This window comes from Durio zibethinus, chromosome 5 (assembly GCF_047325235.1).
Source record: "Durio zibethinus cultivar Kanyao isolate XHJ-2024 chromosome 5, ASM4732523v1, whole genome shotgun sequence".
In the NCBI taxonomy this organism is placed as follows: Eukaryota; Viridiplantae; Streptophyta; class Magnoliopsida; order Malvales; family Malvaceae; genus Durio; species Durio zibethinus.
The window spans coordinates 2,375,078-2,390,440 of NC_143166.1; the positions used below are offsets into that span (position 1 = coordinate 2,375,078).

At 32.5% G+C, this 15,363-nt stretch overlaps 2 protein-coding genes across 10 annotated transcripts; both read left to right on the forward strand.

Annotated features, from left to right (window-relative positions):
• The first annotated feature begins 467 nt into the window (after positions 1 to 467).
• On the forward strand, positions 468 to 4,580 carry LOC111282368 (D-aminoacyl-tRNA deacylase-like). Of its 2 annotated transcripts, XM_022870424.2 has the most exons (9): positions 468 to 600; positions 700 to 880; positions 978 to 1,120; positions 1,207 to 1,270; positions 2,007 to 2,059; positions 2,406 to 2,461; positions 2,716 to 2,790; positions 3,002 to 3,190; positions 4,178 to 4,580. In XM_022870424.2, the coding sequence occupies exons 1-9, from the start codon at positions 496 to 498 to the stop codon at positions 4,263 to 4,265; spliced, it is 954 nt and encodes a 317-aa protein (XP_022726159.1). In that variant the 5' UTR covers positions 468 to 495; the 3' UTR covers positions 4,266 to 4,580. The 2 variants fall into 2 exon arrangements, with proteins under 2 accessions (XP_022726159.1, XP_022726160.1); XM_022870425.2 differs by lacking the exon at positions 2,007 to 2,059 and having other exon boundaries at positions 2,410 to 2,461.
• Positions 4,581 to 9,014: 4,434 nt separating this feature from the next.
• LOC111282410 (uncharacterized) lies at positions 9,015 to 13,004 on the forward strand. Of its 8 annotated transcripts, none has more exons than XM_089760539.1 (6): positions 9,078 to 9,221; positions 9,907 to 9,956; positions 10,452 to 10,536; positions 10,841 to 11,688; positions 12,070 to 12,596; positions 12,702 to 13,004. In XM_089760539.1, exons 3-6 carry the CDS (start codon positions 10,464 to 10,466, stop codon positions 12,808 to 12,810), a joined length of 1,557 nt encoding a protein of 518 aa, XP_089616665.1. In that variant the 5' UTR covers positions 9,078 to 9,221; positions 9,907 to 9,956; positions 10,452 to 10,463; the 3' UTR covers positions 12,811 to 13,004. The 8 variants fall into 8 exon arrangements, with proteins under 8 accessions (XP_089616667.1, XP_089616665.1, XP_089616669.1 ...); XM_089760538.1 differs by lacking the exon at positions 9,078 to 9,221 and adding an exon at positions 9,251 to 9,457; XM_089760541.1 differs by lacking the exon at positions 10,452 to 10,536 and having other exon boundaries at positions 9,015 to 9,221.
• The last annotated feature ends 2,359 nt before the right edge of the window (positions 13,005 to 15,363 follow it).

Genomic DNA, 15,363 nt, shown 5'->3' on the forward strand with positions numbered 1-15,363 from the left:
CTTATAATTTTTTTAAAATTTCAATCTACTTCCTTTAAAAATCAATTTCATAAAAATTAGATAATTTTTGAGAAATTCATTTTCTATAAATTATAAAATTTATCAAATATAAATATTTAAAATTTTATTAAAAAATAATTAAATAATTTTACTTAAAAAAATTTTTAAAAATAGGGTGGGAAGAAAAAAAAATCATCCGGAAATAAAAATAAAACGCTCACTTAAAAAAAAAAAAAGCTTAAAACGATGTCGTTCCATGCCCATTTTAGAAAACGATGCAGCCAAGATCTGGCGGCGCCGCCTAGAAGTCACAGTTCACGCATCTGTCTCGTCAAAACCTCGTTGGCTTCGGCAACCGGTGGGCCCAGCTGCTTCTGTTTCTGTGGGCCCAGCGGCGCAGCCAAAACCTTCACAATTCACACGGCTGTCTCACCTCTATAAATTCTGCAACTCTGACGCGAAAAATTGTTTGTAAAACCCTAAAAATAGGAAAAAATGGTGATAATACTTGTAGCTACAACCACCGATCCCGCCTCAATTAACCCGGCCGCCGCCCTCTTAGCCTTGCCCGGTTGGCTTCCCGGTCCTTCTTTGTTCCAGGTCCTTCATTATCATTTCTTGATCACGTAATTAACGAAAAAAATGATCAATCTTTGCCATGATTTTGTTTTACTCATTTATAGTTGATTTTTATTTTAGGACATAAAAAGCTTTACTAATCAAAACGTGCGGTTACTACAACACGACAAAGGCATTGTCGACGAGGACGATTTGGATCGCCGATGGGAAGAAGCCACCGGCGAGACTGTCGATGAGCTTATTTTCTTCAGTAAACACACCGCCGTTTCCAACCGCCCTGCTCTAACTGTCCACCCAATCGGTATTTTTTTTGGTAAAAAATGACTCTTTTCTTATCAATTCTTGAGGTCAAATAACAAGGTTGTTACTTTGTGTGTGTGTATTTGTGTGGAATGTAGGGGTGCCTCATTTGCGTGAAGGTGACGTTCTGCCGCAGGGTGGGAAGCCCGGTTGGGCGGCGCTGCCTGACCCTAGGATAGGGCCCTGGCTTAGGCTTTTGAAGGAAATTGCTCAGTCTCATAATTTGGTTCCTGAATTTGAGGTCATTTTGTTGATTATTGCTACCATTTTGTTCAATTACCTGTTTTTGTTTCTTATTAGTAGTATAATTTTTTAATTTGATTATAGGTAACTTTGGAGGCTACACACCATGGACCTTTAACAAGCAAACCAACTCTGTTCCTGGAGATTGGTAATGCAATATGTTTTACATTTTTTTTATATGTTAGTAGTTTGGCTAGAGCTTCATTTTTTCACATTCACCTCAAGTTTGCCTTATTTGTCCTAAAATTTGCATCAAAATCATTTATTGAAGGATATGTATGCTGAAATTTGAAAAGAAAAATCAATAGATGAACAAATAAATGGAAAAGCGGCTAGCTTGGTTGATATGCGATGGGATAAATGTTGCATTTTGTTCTAGAAGTTAGGATAAAGTTCTTATGTGATTAGCATTTCGGAGTTTCTTTAAAGTGGTTCACACAGCGAATCTTTGCCAGTCAGGTTTGGATTGTTCTTTTAGGATGAGTATGTATTTAGTATACCTGTAGATGTACATGAACTGAGGTGTAAAATTGATTTGTGGATATGTATTTACCAAGCATGCATTTCATTTTTTATGCATTGTCTAGTCATCAAGTGTGAGATCATCATTTACATTACCCTCATCATGTGACTCTTTTGCTTTTAAATAGATTGCTACCAAAAGGAAGAACAGTTTACGTTTCAGTGTTTACTTGACTGAAGCTGGAAGAGTCGTTTAAGTTGTTTTATATTTTGACACTTAATTTTTTGTCTGCTTGATGTTGATGACCTTCCTGTAATGCAATATAATAGAGCTCCTGTCATGGATTTCTGCAATTGGTGTTTAGAATTTAATTACTTTCCTTTTTCTCTATGTTTAATATGCTTTCTTGTGGTTGATATAGGCAGTACAGATGAGTACTGGAAGAGGCAAGATGCTGCTCAAGTCATGGCTCTAGTTGAGTAGATATTTATCAAATTTTCTGTTTCATGATTAGTCATTACCACACCCCAATTGTTATCATGCCTTTGTTGTTTTTATTTTTCTTTTCTGGGATATTCACGGCATTTTAGTGAACTTATTTATGTTCAATGCTGGTTTTAACCTCCCAACTTAGTTAGTCCATACAACAAACTTAGATGGTTGAACATGGATAACATTTTTTATATTTTCAGTATGATGCATTTAATTTATGCACTTTATACTTTCAATATGATGCATTTAATTTATGCACCAAGTAAAATAGATATATTATTAGAAGTGATAGGCTTTGTTCCCTAACTTCTCCTGTTTCTGCTTGAAGTTAGTTTGGGAAGGACTTGGGCTTGGAGGTGGTGATGCAGTCGGAAACTGGGGCAGGTACTAGCCAAATAACTTCCATAAAAATCATTAGGCTTTTCTCGGTACTCCCATTACTATTTTTGTTTTGCTTAAACTCAGTCATGGTCAAAGATTTCTATCCTGATAATCTTATTGGTGAATAAGCAGTTATTTTGCCTTATTTTCTGATATTCCCCTTTTGTTTGGGTTTTTGGAAACAAAGAGTTTCTCATTCATGATAATATGCCTTGCATTAATAACAACTTGGTGTTTATAAATTAATGATATTCAAGGGAGAATGATAAAGCCAAAGTGCTTCTCGCAATTGGTGGTGGACATTATGCTCCTCGACACATGGATATAGTCAGGTAAGCAACAGTTATCATTAGCTTTTTTTATCCATGCACACTTTTCTTGAAATGTCTTCTTGCTACCACATATTTCCTGTTGTGCTAAACTTATCAACATGCCTCTTAAGTTTTTTTTCTCCTCCTATTTTCAAGGAAAAAGATAAGATGTTTGAAAGAGGTTTTGTGAACTATTAATAACCTTTTTTTGTATGTAAACTACTAACTGCAGAAAAGATGGTGTTTGGGTTGGCCACGTTCTTTCTTCATATTCTTTGCCAATGGAAGATCCAAGTCAGTCAAAAGTTAATGGAAGTACAGATGGTATTGGTGGAACGTGGAGACAATCAATTAAAGTTGCATATGAGGCTACAAAATCAGCTTTCCCCGGCGGGGAAGTTTTGGCGCATCTTGATCACAAGTAAGTTGATAAATGTTTTACATGAACTCATGGCTCTATGTTTTCAGTTATATGTTGTACTATTAATCTAGAAATATGTTCATGCATTTGGCTATAGTTAGAGGCAATTAAGGACTCATAGAGATTGTGTGGTTGTTCATGGAGATGGAGATGAACGAAGAACCAATTAAGTATTTGGGTGGTTGCTCATGGAGACTGAGATGAACAAAGTTTTTTTATCAAATAAATAGACACTTTTCTGCTGACACTTATAGGAACTGTTGCAATAAGAAAAAAAAAATGGGGGGGAGAGTGGGTGGAAGGGTGGTTTGGAATGTGAGAAGGAATAGAGGCAACTATGCCTTAGTTTCCCTTTGGGGCACTGGTATATTTCAAAGTTGCAAAAAACATCTTAAAACTACAATTCAGCTTTTGGGATTACCATCGAATGCCAGTTTTGCTACAGATCATGTCAAAGTTGTGAATAACATCTTAAAGTTACATCAGTGATGCCATTTGGGATTTGATTCAAGTGGATTGTTGAAGGGTTTTTTGTAGAGATTCTAGATTCAAGTTATAGAGCAGTTCCCTTATAGACACACTTGCATAAACCTTATTGGTTCTACATTGTTTTAAAGACTCAGTTCTCCATTTGAGAATGGATTGTTAAAGTTTCAAATTGCAAAAATAGGGTACATAGTTACTCCTGGATTCATTTTTCCTTGGTCACTTGGAACATTTTCCAGTGACTGCTTGAGATAGTGGCCTCTAAATGATTGTTGAAACCCAGTCCCCTCTGCTCTCTGCACCTTTATTTGTGTTGACAACTGTTGGAAGTTAATAAGGGGATAAAAGAAAATAAGAAGTCAAAAATCAGTAATAGAGTCTTTAAATGTGCCAATAATTGTCTGCTATCTTTTCAGCCATGAATTATTATCTGCTATAAGTTTTCCTGCTTGAGCACATCTTTTATGTACATTGCCGCTTGATGCTTTTTTCTGGTTTCAGGAGTTTCAAGAGCTGGCAGAAAAATGCAATTACTGCATTTTTAGGTGAGCAGAACATTAAAATTGGCAAGCCAAATGATTTCATTTGATTGGTGTTGGTTTTTGGATGGTCCCCAGCAATAACTGTGCTAGGGATTTTTTCCCATGCAGAAGATTTAATTAATACAGAATCTAGCCAATAGGTATTCAGTAGCATCTGAGCAATTTTGGAATGTTTTTACCACAATAAAGGACAAATAACACAGTTGAACAGCCTGCGTGAGGATATGATCACAAAAGGCACTGCTGATACATAAATGATTTATGCTTCGTATTTGTTTATCAAATCTTGTTTTACTTTGTTCACTTGTTGTTACAGGCAGTTGAATGAAATTGTGACAAGTAGTTAAGAAGTTTATTGTTTATACCCTGCTGCATTTATTGCTGATCTTAGAGTTTGGAGATCATGGGCGCATTTTCTATATTTTAAAAAAGCAGCATCTTTTGCCTATCATCATATATTTTCCTTGGTGGAAAGAATACAGTAGCATGGAGATTCTAAAAAGAATTATAGGTGTTGAAATTTAAATCCGGATATCACCTCGTAAAGTAGTTGCATAAATTGATTGAGATAAGTTCTAGATTCATATCAACGTACATTTTTGAAGCCTGGTTCACAAAGCTCATTCCCTTCTTGTGAAGGACAGTGTGAAATAGCTACATTTTCCTTTAAAATCTTGCTACTAACATTTAATACCATCTCATATTGGTTTCATCCTGGACTCCATGCCCTTGGAGAGTCTTCCAAACCCTAACTATAAGTCAGTCCAATCTCCAACAAATGTTAAAATCTCACTTGATTCAAGCCCTCAACCCAATTGGCAGCCAAGGGATTTACAAGCCAGAGAAAATCAGCATTTTCTTATACATGACCATAGCCTTTCATGTTCTCAGTGCTTGCTATTGCTTTCAATTCGTCTCTTTGATTCAAAATACCATACAAAATCTGTATTATATATATATATATGAATCGTTCTTACAATTTTTTATCATTTCTGTTTTTGACTAAACAAAGAAGTGGCTTAAAGCATGCTTCTTTCGAGCCAAAACTGATTTGGCCATTATGTTCAACTTGCATAATTTGCCAACATTCCTTGGGCTGTCAAGAACCAACCCAAGGGCTACCAACCCACCACTCCTCCATCATTGACTTCATTGGAACCGTTGGATCAAGCACGACGTCATCGGGAGGTTTGGATATGAACATCCAACCAAAACAAACAGAACCGTGGGTGCCGAACATATTACCTTGGAAGCAGGTGACAATAAAATCTGGCTTTCTCAATAAAAATCCAAAAAAACCCATAACCCAACAAGAAAAAAGAATTAGAACCATCTGAATTGGCCGACCAAGTCCCCTCCAAGAAATGGGTTTTTGTCCATTTGTCAATTTAATTTGTTGAAAATGAATGAGACACAACACGTAAGGTCGAAGAATTCAGCCGATTTTGTCCCCCAACACGGCCTCACTTGTCCAATTCACGCAAGGGAGATTGTGTCATCTTGGCTGTGTTTTGTCGTTTTGGATTCTTTTTTTTTTTTCTTCACATGGGTTTTAGTGCTTCACAATATTTGCAATTGCGGATTAAGCTCAATCATCTTCTTTTTCTTTTAAATAATAATAACTTTGAAAACCTATGAAATTAAATTCTGACAAGAATCGGTGCATGTGAAAACTGTTACGAGATTTCACTTGGGATCCCCATGCAAGAAACCTTCTTTGTTATTTTTTTTTTGGGTCTTTGCTAGGTTCAAACCCCCTCTTTCAAGCCACTAGAAAATAGAGATCAATCAAGTAAATAATATTTAATAATGAGTGGAATATTTTAAGAACTGAGTCAGGCACTCAGCCAAGAACCAAGGGACAATGCTCGAAAGATAAACGATGTGCTTAGTGCCTCCTCCTCTGTTTTGGATTTTTGAAATTTTTTATACATTATAAGATAAGGAAGAATATATGTCCTAAAACAAAGATAGGACAATTGAATTTAGTTTAAATCATGAATCAAAAAGTACGTTGGGGAAAAGAGATTTAGGTTTCCATTGGGGTATCTCATTTACTAAAATTCGAGATTTTATTTAGAATTTTTTTTCAATTTAAGGACCACATACATGAGTTGATTAATTTATTTATTTCTTTGTTATCAAAATTTTTTTTATTGAATTCAAAATTTAATTCAATTAATTTATATTTATTTTTAAAAAATAATATTTAATAAATTTAAATTTTAAATCTCAACATTAATGCCTCTCGACTTATCTCAAGTCACAACTAATTTTGTAAAAAAAAAAATCTTTAATACAAAAGACTATCGGTATAAAAATAATAATAAATGATTATATCTATATTAAAAAATAAATTAAAAGAAATGATGGTGCCATCTACATGTACCATTTTTTCTCTTGATTCCATTTTCATGGTTAGGGAAATCTTGGTTTGGTAGCTCACCATGTTTGTTGACATTGTTTGATTGTACAAGGTTGCTCCCTTCTTGGATAAAGAAACAAAGTAGTTATAAGAGTAAGTTATCTGCACAACTAGGTCTCCATTCCAAGGAAGTTAGTTTGAACTCAACTTCATATTGACAAAACAAATGTTACCTACTTTACCAACTTGAATAGTCCAAAAGCTAAGCATAAGAAAGAATTGGACAACTTGGGATTATTCATAAATAGTTGCTCGCCACATGATAAGGAAATCATAGCAACATGAATGAGAAATGAATATTCCTTTTATATCTTAATAATGTAATTAATTATAATTGATAATTTAAAATATGATACAATGACACGACATAAATATAATATAACATAAATTATGAATGTAATATAGTTTAAAAATTTAACAATAATTATATCTAGATTTAACAAAACAAAAAATATATATTTCATACTTTCATGTGAACATAAATTAAATACATAATTTTTATATAAAATACGATATAAATATAAAAATCGTTAGATTTATAATTAATAAATAAAATTTTATGTACATTGAATTAATATATATCTAACATTTTGATGAGATAACGCTCGTAAAATATCATGTTCGTACACACACATTTATATATAAAGGGATTCAATTATACCAACTCAAAACTAAATATTTTAATGTTAAAATCATTTAAAAAGCTATTTAGCTTTTTCAATACATAAATATGTTTGATTTTTAATATAATCTAAATTACACATGAGATTTTGAAAAATCACTTAGTAATAATATAAAAATCAATAAAATAATGTATTTATAAATTATAATTATTATTATTATTGGAGAAAAATTAAAGATGTCACTAGAAATGAAATAATTTAAGGTTTTTGTTGTCACTTATTAGTTTCAAAATTAAAAGATATATATTTGTTTGAATTAAAATCCAAAATTTTGATTTTGCATATCAAGAAAAAAAATTTGTTTCTTTAATTTAATCTTATTTTTATGTGTGTGTTGCTGTTCAAAATGGTCTTAAATTGATTCCAATTATTCAAAAAAATTATATGTTTTTTTATCTACCATCTTTATTAGGAAATTTCAACAAATAAAAAATTAATTTTAAAATTTTTAAAAATTTTTTGAGTACATATTGAGCTAGCATATGGAGAGTCCAAGGATTTAGTGGACCAGTGAGATAGTGACACGAAACAGATACAAAATAGTACGGCAATCAAAACTGTACCTAATTGTACCTCAACATCCCTGAAATCCGATGGTATCATTCATCCTTTTGTCCTGAACTGACAAAATAATAACAAAAAGGTTCTACGTTTCTGTAGCCGCACGCTAGCATTTCCCCCTAAACTGGGATACACGTGTCACCCAACCGATCCTGGGACAGCTAAAACGTGTGTTGCCGATCCCCAAAAAAGTGTTAATGATGAGCTTCTATCCACTGCCCCACACTTACTTTCAACAACTTCACACCCACCCCTCATTTACCATCAAATTATTACATGTCACTTTTTTTAAACTACATGCGCCATTTTTAATGAAAGTTTTATAAGAAGCATGAAAAAAAATTAATCTCAAGCAATACTTAAAAATATACCTATGATGCTATTAAAAAATTTTTAATTATAATTTTAATAATTTAATATGTTATGATTTAAGAATTTCAATAATATATGATTCCATAATTTATGTTAATTTTATTAGTAAAATTATTATAATTTTAAAGTGTTGCTTTAGTAAATATTCCCTTTTTCTCATTTTTTTTTGTTTATTTTTTATTTTTGAGATATCTCAAAATTATGCCATTTTTTTAGCATTCAAAACTCTTACTTTTTATATTTAAAATTATATTTATGATTTTTTTACTTTTTGATATTAAAAATTATGAAATATTAATTTTATAAAAAATAAATTTTAATATTACATTAATTAAAATTAATTTTTTTTTCTTAAATTTCTTAAAAATTAATATATGATAAATATTTTGGAATGAAAGAAATAATACTTATTAAGCTAAGTGGTACAATAGAGTTTTTGGTTTTTTAAGTTATTTTCAGCTATAAAAGCAAATAAAAATTTCTATTTAAAAAATCATAATTAAAAATAATAAATAATTACAAATGTTAAAATTTAAAATTATTAAATAATATTTTATAAAAATAATTATATAAACTTCTTGTTCGTAATTGTTACGTTCAATTAGGCCGGTCGAAAATTTTTAATCAAGTATTTTATTAATTTGTTAAATTTAAAATTATTTCTTAAAAAAAAAGAAGGATGTGTTCCATTTTTGACAAAAAAAATCATGATTATTAAATCCAATCCAACGGCTTATTCCTCGGTTCTATAATGAAAACCGTTGTTGAGGATCATTTCCAAGACAAGAAAGAGAAAGAGAGAGAGAGTTTGACTCGGAAAAAGTGGGGAGGATGAAACTGGACAATGACGGACGCACACGAAAAGAAATCCTAAAATAAAGTAAACAAAAAGACAGCTCGAGATCTCCTCCGACAAACTAACATGTGTACACGACATCATCGTCACTGGATTCGCGGTTACAGTAAGCTCCCTTTTGTTTTTCTTTCTCCGCCGTTTTTACTACAAAAATCTTAACAAAACGAATAAAAACGTTTTGAGTGCAATAACAGAACTGAGATTTTCCGACATCATTGTCAGCTTAAAAAAAAAAAGTGAAAAGATAGTTTTTTATTTGGCTTTTTCTTCTCTTGTTTTTGTTGTTGTTGCTGTTTGGTTGGAAAGAAAATTTGGGTCTTTTTTTTCTGAGAAAATGAACAGGTAAAGTGGTGTTATCAGTGTGGGTTACATAGTTCTCAAAATAGGGTGGGGACAATTAATGCTTGTGGGGGTCTCTCAAAAACCCAAAGCAAAAAATAAAAAATAAATAAAGCCGTTTGTTTGGTTTGCCATGGCAATTAATGACAGATGGGTGTTAAGTTTTGAACCTTTTTTATTACAGTTTTCGATAATTGCAACTCATTTATTTCTTTCTCTTTGCTTTGCTCTTCTCTCTGTTGTTAAAAGCCCTCTTAAAACACCCAAAGTTTCTTCTCTCTGTTATTCAAAGTTGGGGTTTTGAGCTTTGATTTTAAAGATTCTTAATTTTTCTTCCTATTCAAGTAAAAAGAAAGAATGTTTCTTTATTATTTGCTTTGCTTCTTGTAGAAACCCCCAAACTCTAAACCCTTTGTTTCATTTATAACCTTGTTTTTACTTGGCTTTTGCAGTGGAAATTGGTTAAAGTTCATTTTTGAATCACAGAGAAGAAGAAAAAAAGGTACAACTATAATTCATTTTAATTATTTTAATGGCTCTGTTTTTGTATGATTGTATATTTATCTTGGGTTTTTTTAGTTGTTGTGATCTGCTTCAGATCTTTGATATTCTCTCCTTTTGGTTTGTAAAAATGGCTGTGGTTTGGGTTTTTACGGCTCTGTTTTTGGTGCATATAATTGGATAATTTTTGGTTTTCTATGATAATAAATGAGCTTGGATTACATTACATGGTTCTTCTTCTGATCTGGTTTATATACTTTCAGCAGTGGTTTCATTTTGGCTTTGCTTTTCTTGGCTTCTTGTTTTAATCTTTGAAGATCATCTAGTCTTAGGGTGATGGCTGCTTGGTTCATATCATTCCTCTAATCCTCATTTGACTTCATGTGTTTGTATGCTTGGCACAATCTTTCATGGCAAAATCCGTTTTCTATTTGCTTGAAACTTCAATAATTTCAAGTTTGTTGCTGATCTTACTTGTCCTGCATTTCATGGGCAGAGTAGCTCTCAAATGCCATATGCTGTATGGTTCAAGATATCACTCTTACTAACCACAAACCAACCAATGTGTAACATGAAACTTGGTAATAACACCATTTCTAATTTTCCTTCTCTTCATCTTGGTTTCTATGTCTGTCTCTGCCTCTCTGGCACACGCACCTCTATTATTTTATGTTTAATTTAGGAGGAGGATTGATTACTGCACTGTTTTTTCTAAACTCGACTGCATGAACATACTTAACGTGGCTACTAAATGGTTTCGAATGTGTTGGTCTGCATTTTTTATCTTTCAGATGTTACTGTCTTGTGAATGTTTTCTGCCAGCTACATTCAATCATTTACATGTGAAAATTACGGTGTTTATTGGTTATTTTTATGTACTCGTAGATCATTCGACTATACGCTACAAGAGTGACTCAAAGCCTTATTCCTTCTTAGCTGACGCTAAACGTTTTGAGAACAAAGAAAAGCCTCAGGATTCCACTGGACTGAATGCGGTAGGAATTGTGAAGGAACATCAGAATGGAGTCATGCATGATATAAAGGGCCATGATGGGGATTCTGATCCCTCAGTATATCTAGAGAATATAAGAGATGAATGGCCAGCATCAAAACTTGATTATTCTATGAGTGTAATTGACTTTGCCGATGGTAATGCAAAGGCAATCGGAGATTTTGTGACATCAAATTCTCATTCTATGAAGAATATGGATTCATTTCAGGACTCAGTTTTTTATTTGGACAAAAGTGTGACGGAATGTGAGTTGCCTGAATTGGTAGTTTGCTATAAAGAGAGTACATATCATGTTGTCAAGGATATCTGTGCTGATGAGGGAGTTCCAACACAGGACAAGTTCTTGTTTGACAGTGGCATGGATGAGAAGAGTGATTGCAACTTTCTGCCGTCTGAAAAGGATCAAGATGGTAAACTGATGAAGGAAAAATTGGTGATTAATATGTCCATGCAAGATGTTTCCATGTCTCCAGAAGAAAATCAATCTGGCAAGGGTACTGACAATGAACCTAACAAGCAAATTCCAAATCGATGTGATTCTAAGGATTTGATGCTAAAAAGGGAAATGAAGGATGATGCAATGAAAATAATCACAGATGACGTCTCCAAAGAGCTGTTTACCCTTGGAGAGTTATTTTCAGTTAAAGAATTAAGCACTGTGAACTCCAAATCTGTGTCTTCCGATTGCAAAAGTGATGGAATCAAACTACAATCTTTTCAGGTAAACTTATCTTGGTCAAAGTTACTAAAATTTCATATGTACTGTACCCAAATTCCTTGTAATAACAATATGGATTCACCTGTATTTTCAAGGAAATTTACATTTTATTACCTCCTATTTTTCTTCATTCCTGTTTGAGTTTACCAGCAAAGGCACCTTGTTTTCTATATGTTTCCCATAATGAATGGACCTTTATGCCAAATGTAAAACTAGAAGAAAAATCATGGTAATTTTATTTTCCATCAGAATGGCAATATTTAAGTTAGAAATCTATGAATATCTGACAAGTATCCTGATTGTTGAAGATAGTTCCTATTAGGGGTTCAGGAGAGAGGGTTCACATCTTAGGAAGTAACATGACGTATTTTGATTTGTATACAGAACTCAACCGAAAAGGAAGTCATGGTGGCACCCACTTTGGTTTCTGAAGCTGAAGAATCAAAAAATAGCAGTGAGGAGGCAATTCTATCTGCTTCTGCATTGGTCTCAGCAGCTGAAGAATCAGACAGTGGGAAAGGGGAAGCTACCCAGATCAGTGCTGCTCAGGCCTCTGCTTCTGAGGAATCAACCAGCAGCAGCCTTGTCAATGAGGTATCTTACGATGGTAAACTGGAGACAGGTAGCATCACATTTGACTTTGATTCTTCTGCACCAACAAGCAGCAAAGATGAGTGTCTCCACAATATTGACAGGAAACCTCTTGAGACTGGAAGCACAACCAAGCTTGAAGATACAGTTGATCAGCCTTTTTCAAACAATCTTCAATGTGGAAATGGAGAGTCCAGTTTCTCTGCCTCGGGGCCTGTAACAGGTCTGATAAGTTACTCTGGGCCCATAGCATATTCTGGCAGTCTTTCTCTTAGATCAGATAGCAGCACAACGAGCACTCGTTCCTTTGCCTTCCCTATGTAATTTGCTGGCAAACTATTTGTTTCTTGCTCCTAACTTCTCCTTTTATATCCAATTCATAACTAATAATTAACTGTTTTGATTTTATTTTTTCCTCTATGCAGATTGCAGTCTGAATGGAATAGTAGTCCGATAAGAATGGCAAAAGCTGACCGGAGACATTACTGGAAGCCTAGGTGTTGGAGGCAGGGCCTCCTTTGCTGTAGATTCTGAAAAGTTCTATTCAATCCATTGGTTATACAAATTTATTATTTTTGTTTATCAAGTTATATACCTCATCGCCATTTCTCCCGCTTTGCATGTAACGTGCAGTAGGTTTTAGAATGTCATACTTCGTATTCCTTTTTGGTTTTCACTTTCTTGTTCATAATATCAGCTTATATCAGTTAAAGATAGTTGTTTTCTTACTCTTGCCTCGACCTTTCCTGTTTACAATATCAGCCACTTTGCTAAAGCCACTTCATTCCAAGAACAAATTGCATTGTTCATGTAATGGAACTGAATCTTAGGTGATGCAGTGTAATGTTCCCACTGCCATGATCCTGCTTTTGTCCAAATTAAGGGCTGTAGGAAGTGAGAACATAAGTACAGATGTAGTTCAACGTGAAGCTGGATAAGCTAGACTTCACTACATGTCTGAGAGGTTGGCCCCTTGATGATACCTAGAGGCTAGACCTACCTTCTTGTGGGGTTATTGCAGCCTGCAGGAGAGCAGATGCGGGACAGAAATCAAATGAGACAAAGCTGAGCACTGACTGCAATCTTTATTTCTCTTGGTAATGCTTGCAAACAAGTTGGTATAAATTATAAATGACCCTAAAATTAATGCTAACATTCAATAAAATTTCATGCAACTTGGGCAAATGCCAGACAGGATTTCAATGTTTTCCAATTCCATGGCATCGATGACTAAGTTTTTCTACCATATTTCTATGAATATTAAGGAAGAAAAGAAGACTATGACCAGATTTTAGCAAACTATAATCAAGATTTTTGCACTCAAAAGGTTAAAGTATTGGGGATCTAATTGGAAAACTGAGAGCAGCAAGAAAGAAACATTAAAGCAAAGTTCATTTGATCTTATATGGATTAATTATTTAAAAAATTGGATTCAAAATTTTTTTTGTCAAATCAAAGAAAAAAAAAACCTTCGTCGAAGTTGAACTCACAGGCTCATAGCTGTTATACTTTTTTGTTGGTCAAACATTCTGGCACCTTGTACGCTATTCTTGTCCTTGTTTTTTCATTTCTTCCCTGGATTTACTACACATGCACGTGTATTGTCTTTGAAAAACGAAGGGCACTGTCTCATCCCTGTTTCCAAGTAATTACTACATTCGACTGGGTTGGGTATGTATGTTCTTCAGTACATTTTCTGCACAGTTTAGTGCCATGTTTGGTACGGACCAAAGACAAGAAAATGAATCTTGTTATGCAGGGACAGATTCAGGATTTATGTTCAATATAAAAATATAAAAATATAAATTAACTCAAATGCATAAAAAACAATTTGTTTATATACAAAAATAACATATTATTATTATTTTTATGGGTTTCTTAATAGGAAATTAAACTTTTCAAGCATTATCTCTTTCATTAGGATGATAGTTTAAAATATTTTTTCATAACTTTAGATACAATAAAAATCATCTAGATCTAATTAAACGTGAACTTGTTTTGTAAAATGTTATCTGTCATTATTATTAATTTCGGATGATTCTTTTCAAATTGATTTTCTTTTAATAAGATATTTCTTTATAACTAATTAAATTAAAAAGTTAGTTTATACAATTTCTAAGAAATAAGAAAATAATGTTGTAGTTTATATTGGATATTGAAATTTAATTATGCAAACAAAATCAACATGCATATTTTATTATGTATTTTGAATTTTAATTAAATTATATAATTTTATATATAAAAAATAATTTCATAAAAATTAAATTATTTCATTGATCAACTTAAGAAAGTAAAACATTATTATATCTTAATCCACTTATAATATAAATATAAATATAAATAAATCATAAATTAAGCTCCAAATCAAATTATTTACTAATACAAAAAAATTTAAATAGTAAACAAATATTATATCACATAAAAAATGATAATAAATACAAAGAAAAAAATCCAAAAAAAAGTAATTACTTAAATATATTGATGGAAGAAAAAAAAATGTTCACTCTTTAATTTGTTTCTTTGGCTTATTGGCTTTTCTTTGCCTTCTTGTTATTTTTCTACTTCTATTCTCTTGGATGAAGGAAAAATTATAGGTGAAGTAGAAAGAAGATAATTTTTTATTTACTTTTATTATTTTTCAAATGAAATGATGGTCCTTGAATAAAAAATTATTTATAAATGTTTATTTTATTTATATTTACACATGTGACCCTTTTATTTTTGTAAAATAAATAATTTATATTGCAATTATAGTTTTGTTCTTTCAAACATTTATAGGAGTATCATATATATTTTATTTTATTTTCATTTTTAGTGGGGGCAAACTATAAAAGAATTAAATTTTTGAAAACTTTTTGTAATAATTTCTAAGGGTTACTAAGATCTCGGTAGGGGAAACTGCTTCCACTGCCTCCATTGTAGATCCATCCCTGCTGTTATGGTTTAGTCTTTGCTTGTTCAACTTTCTTTTTCTCAAAAGACAAACAGAAGGAAGAAATTTTGATTTTTTGCCTAGCCCCCCTTTGGCATATTAGCAACATAAGATAATCTTCAAGGTTACATTTTTATGGGAAATCCTACTTCAAA

Bases quoted from the DNA above. Each gene is read 5' to 3' on its own strand.
- LOC111282368 (XM_022870424.2), top strand. From the start codon at position 496: ATGGTGATAATACTTGTAGCTACAACCACCGATCCCGCCTCAATTAAC. The intron at 1,121-1,206 runs GTCATTTTGTTG...ATTTGATTATAG, and splicing joins ATTTGGTTCCTGAATTTGAG to GTAACTTTGGAGGCTACACA. The intron at 1,271-2,006 runs GTAATGCAATAT...TGGTTGATATAG, and splicing joins AACTCTGTTCCTGGAGATTG to GCAGTACAGATGAGTACTGG.
- LOC111282410 (XM_089760539.1), top strand. From the start codon at position 10,464: ATGCCATATGCTGTATGGTTCAAGATATCACTCTTACTAACCACAAAC. The intron at 10,537-10,840 runs GTAATAACACCA...ATGTACTCGTAG, and splicing joins AATGTGTAACATGAAACTTG to ATCATTCGACTATACGCTAC. The intron at 12,597-12,701 runs GTAATTTGCTGG...TCCTCTATGCAG, and splicing joins CGTTCCTTTGCCTTCCCTAT to ATTGCAGTCTGAATGGAATA.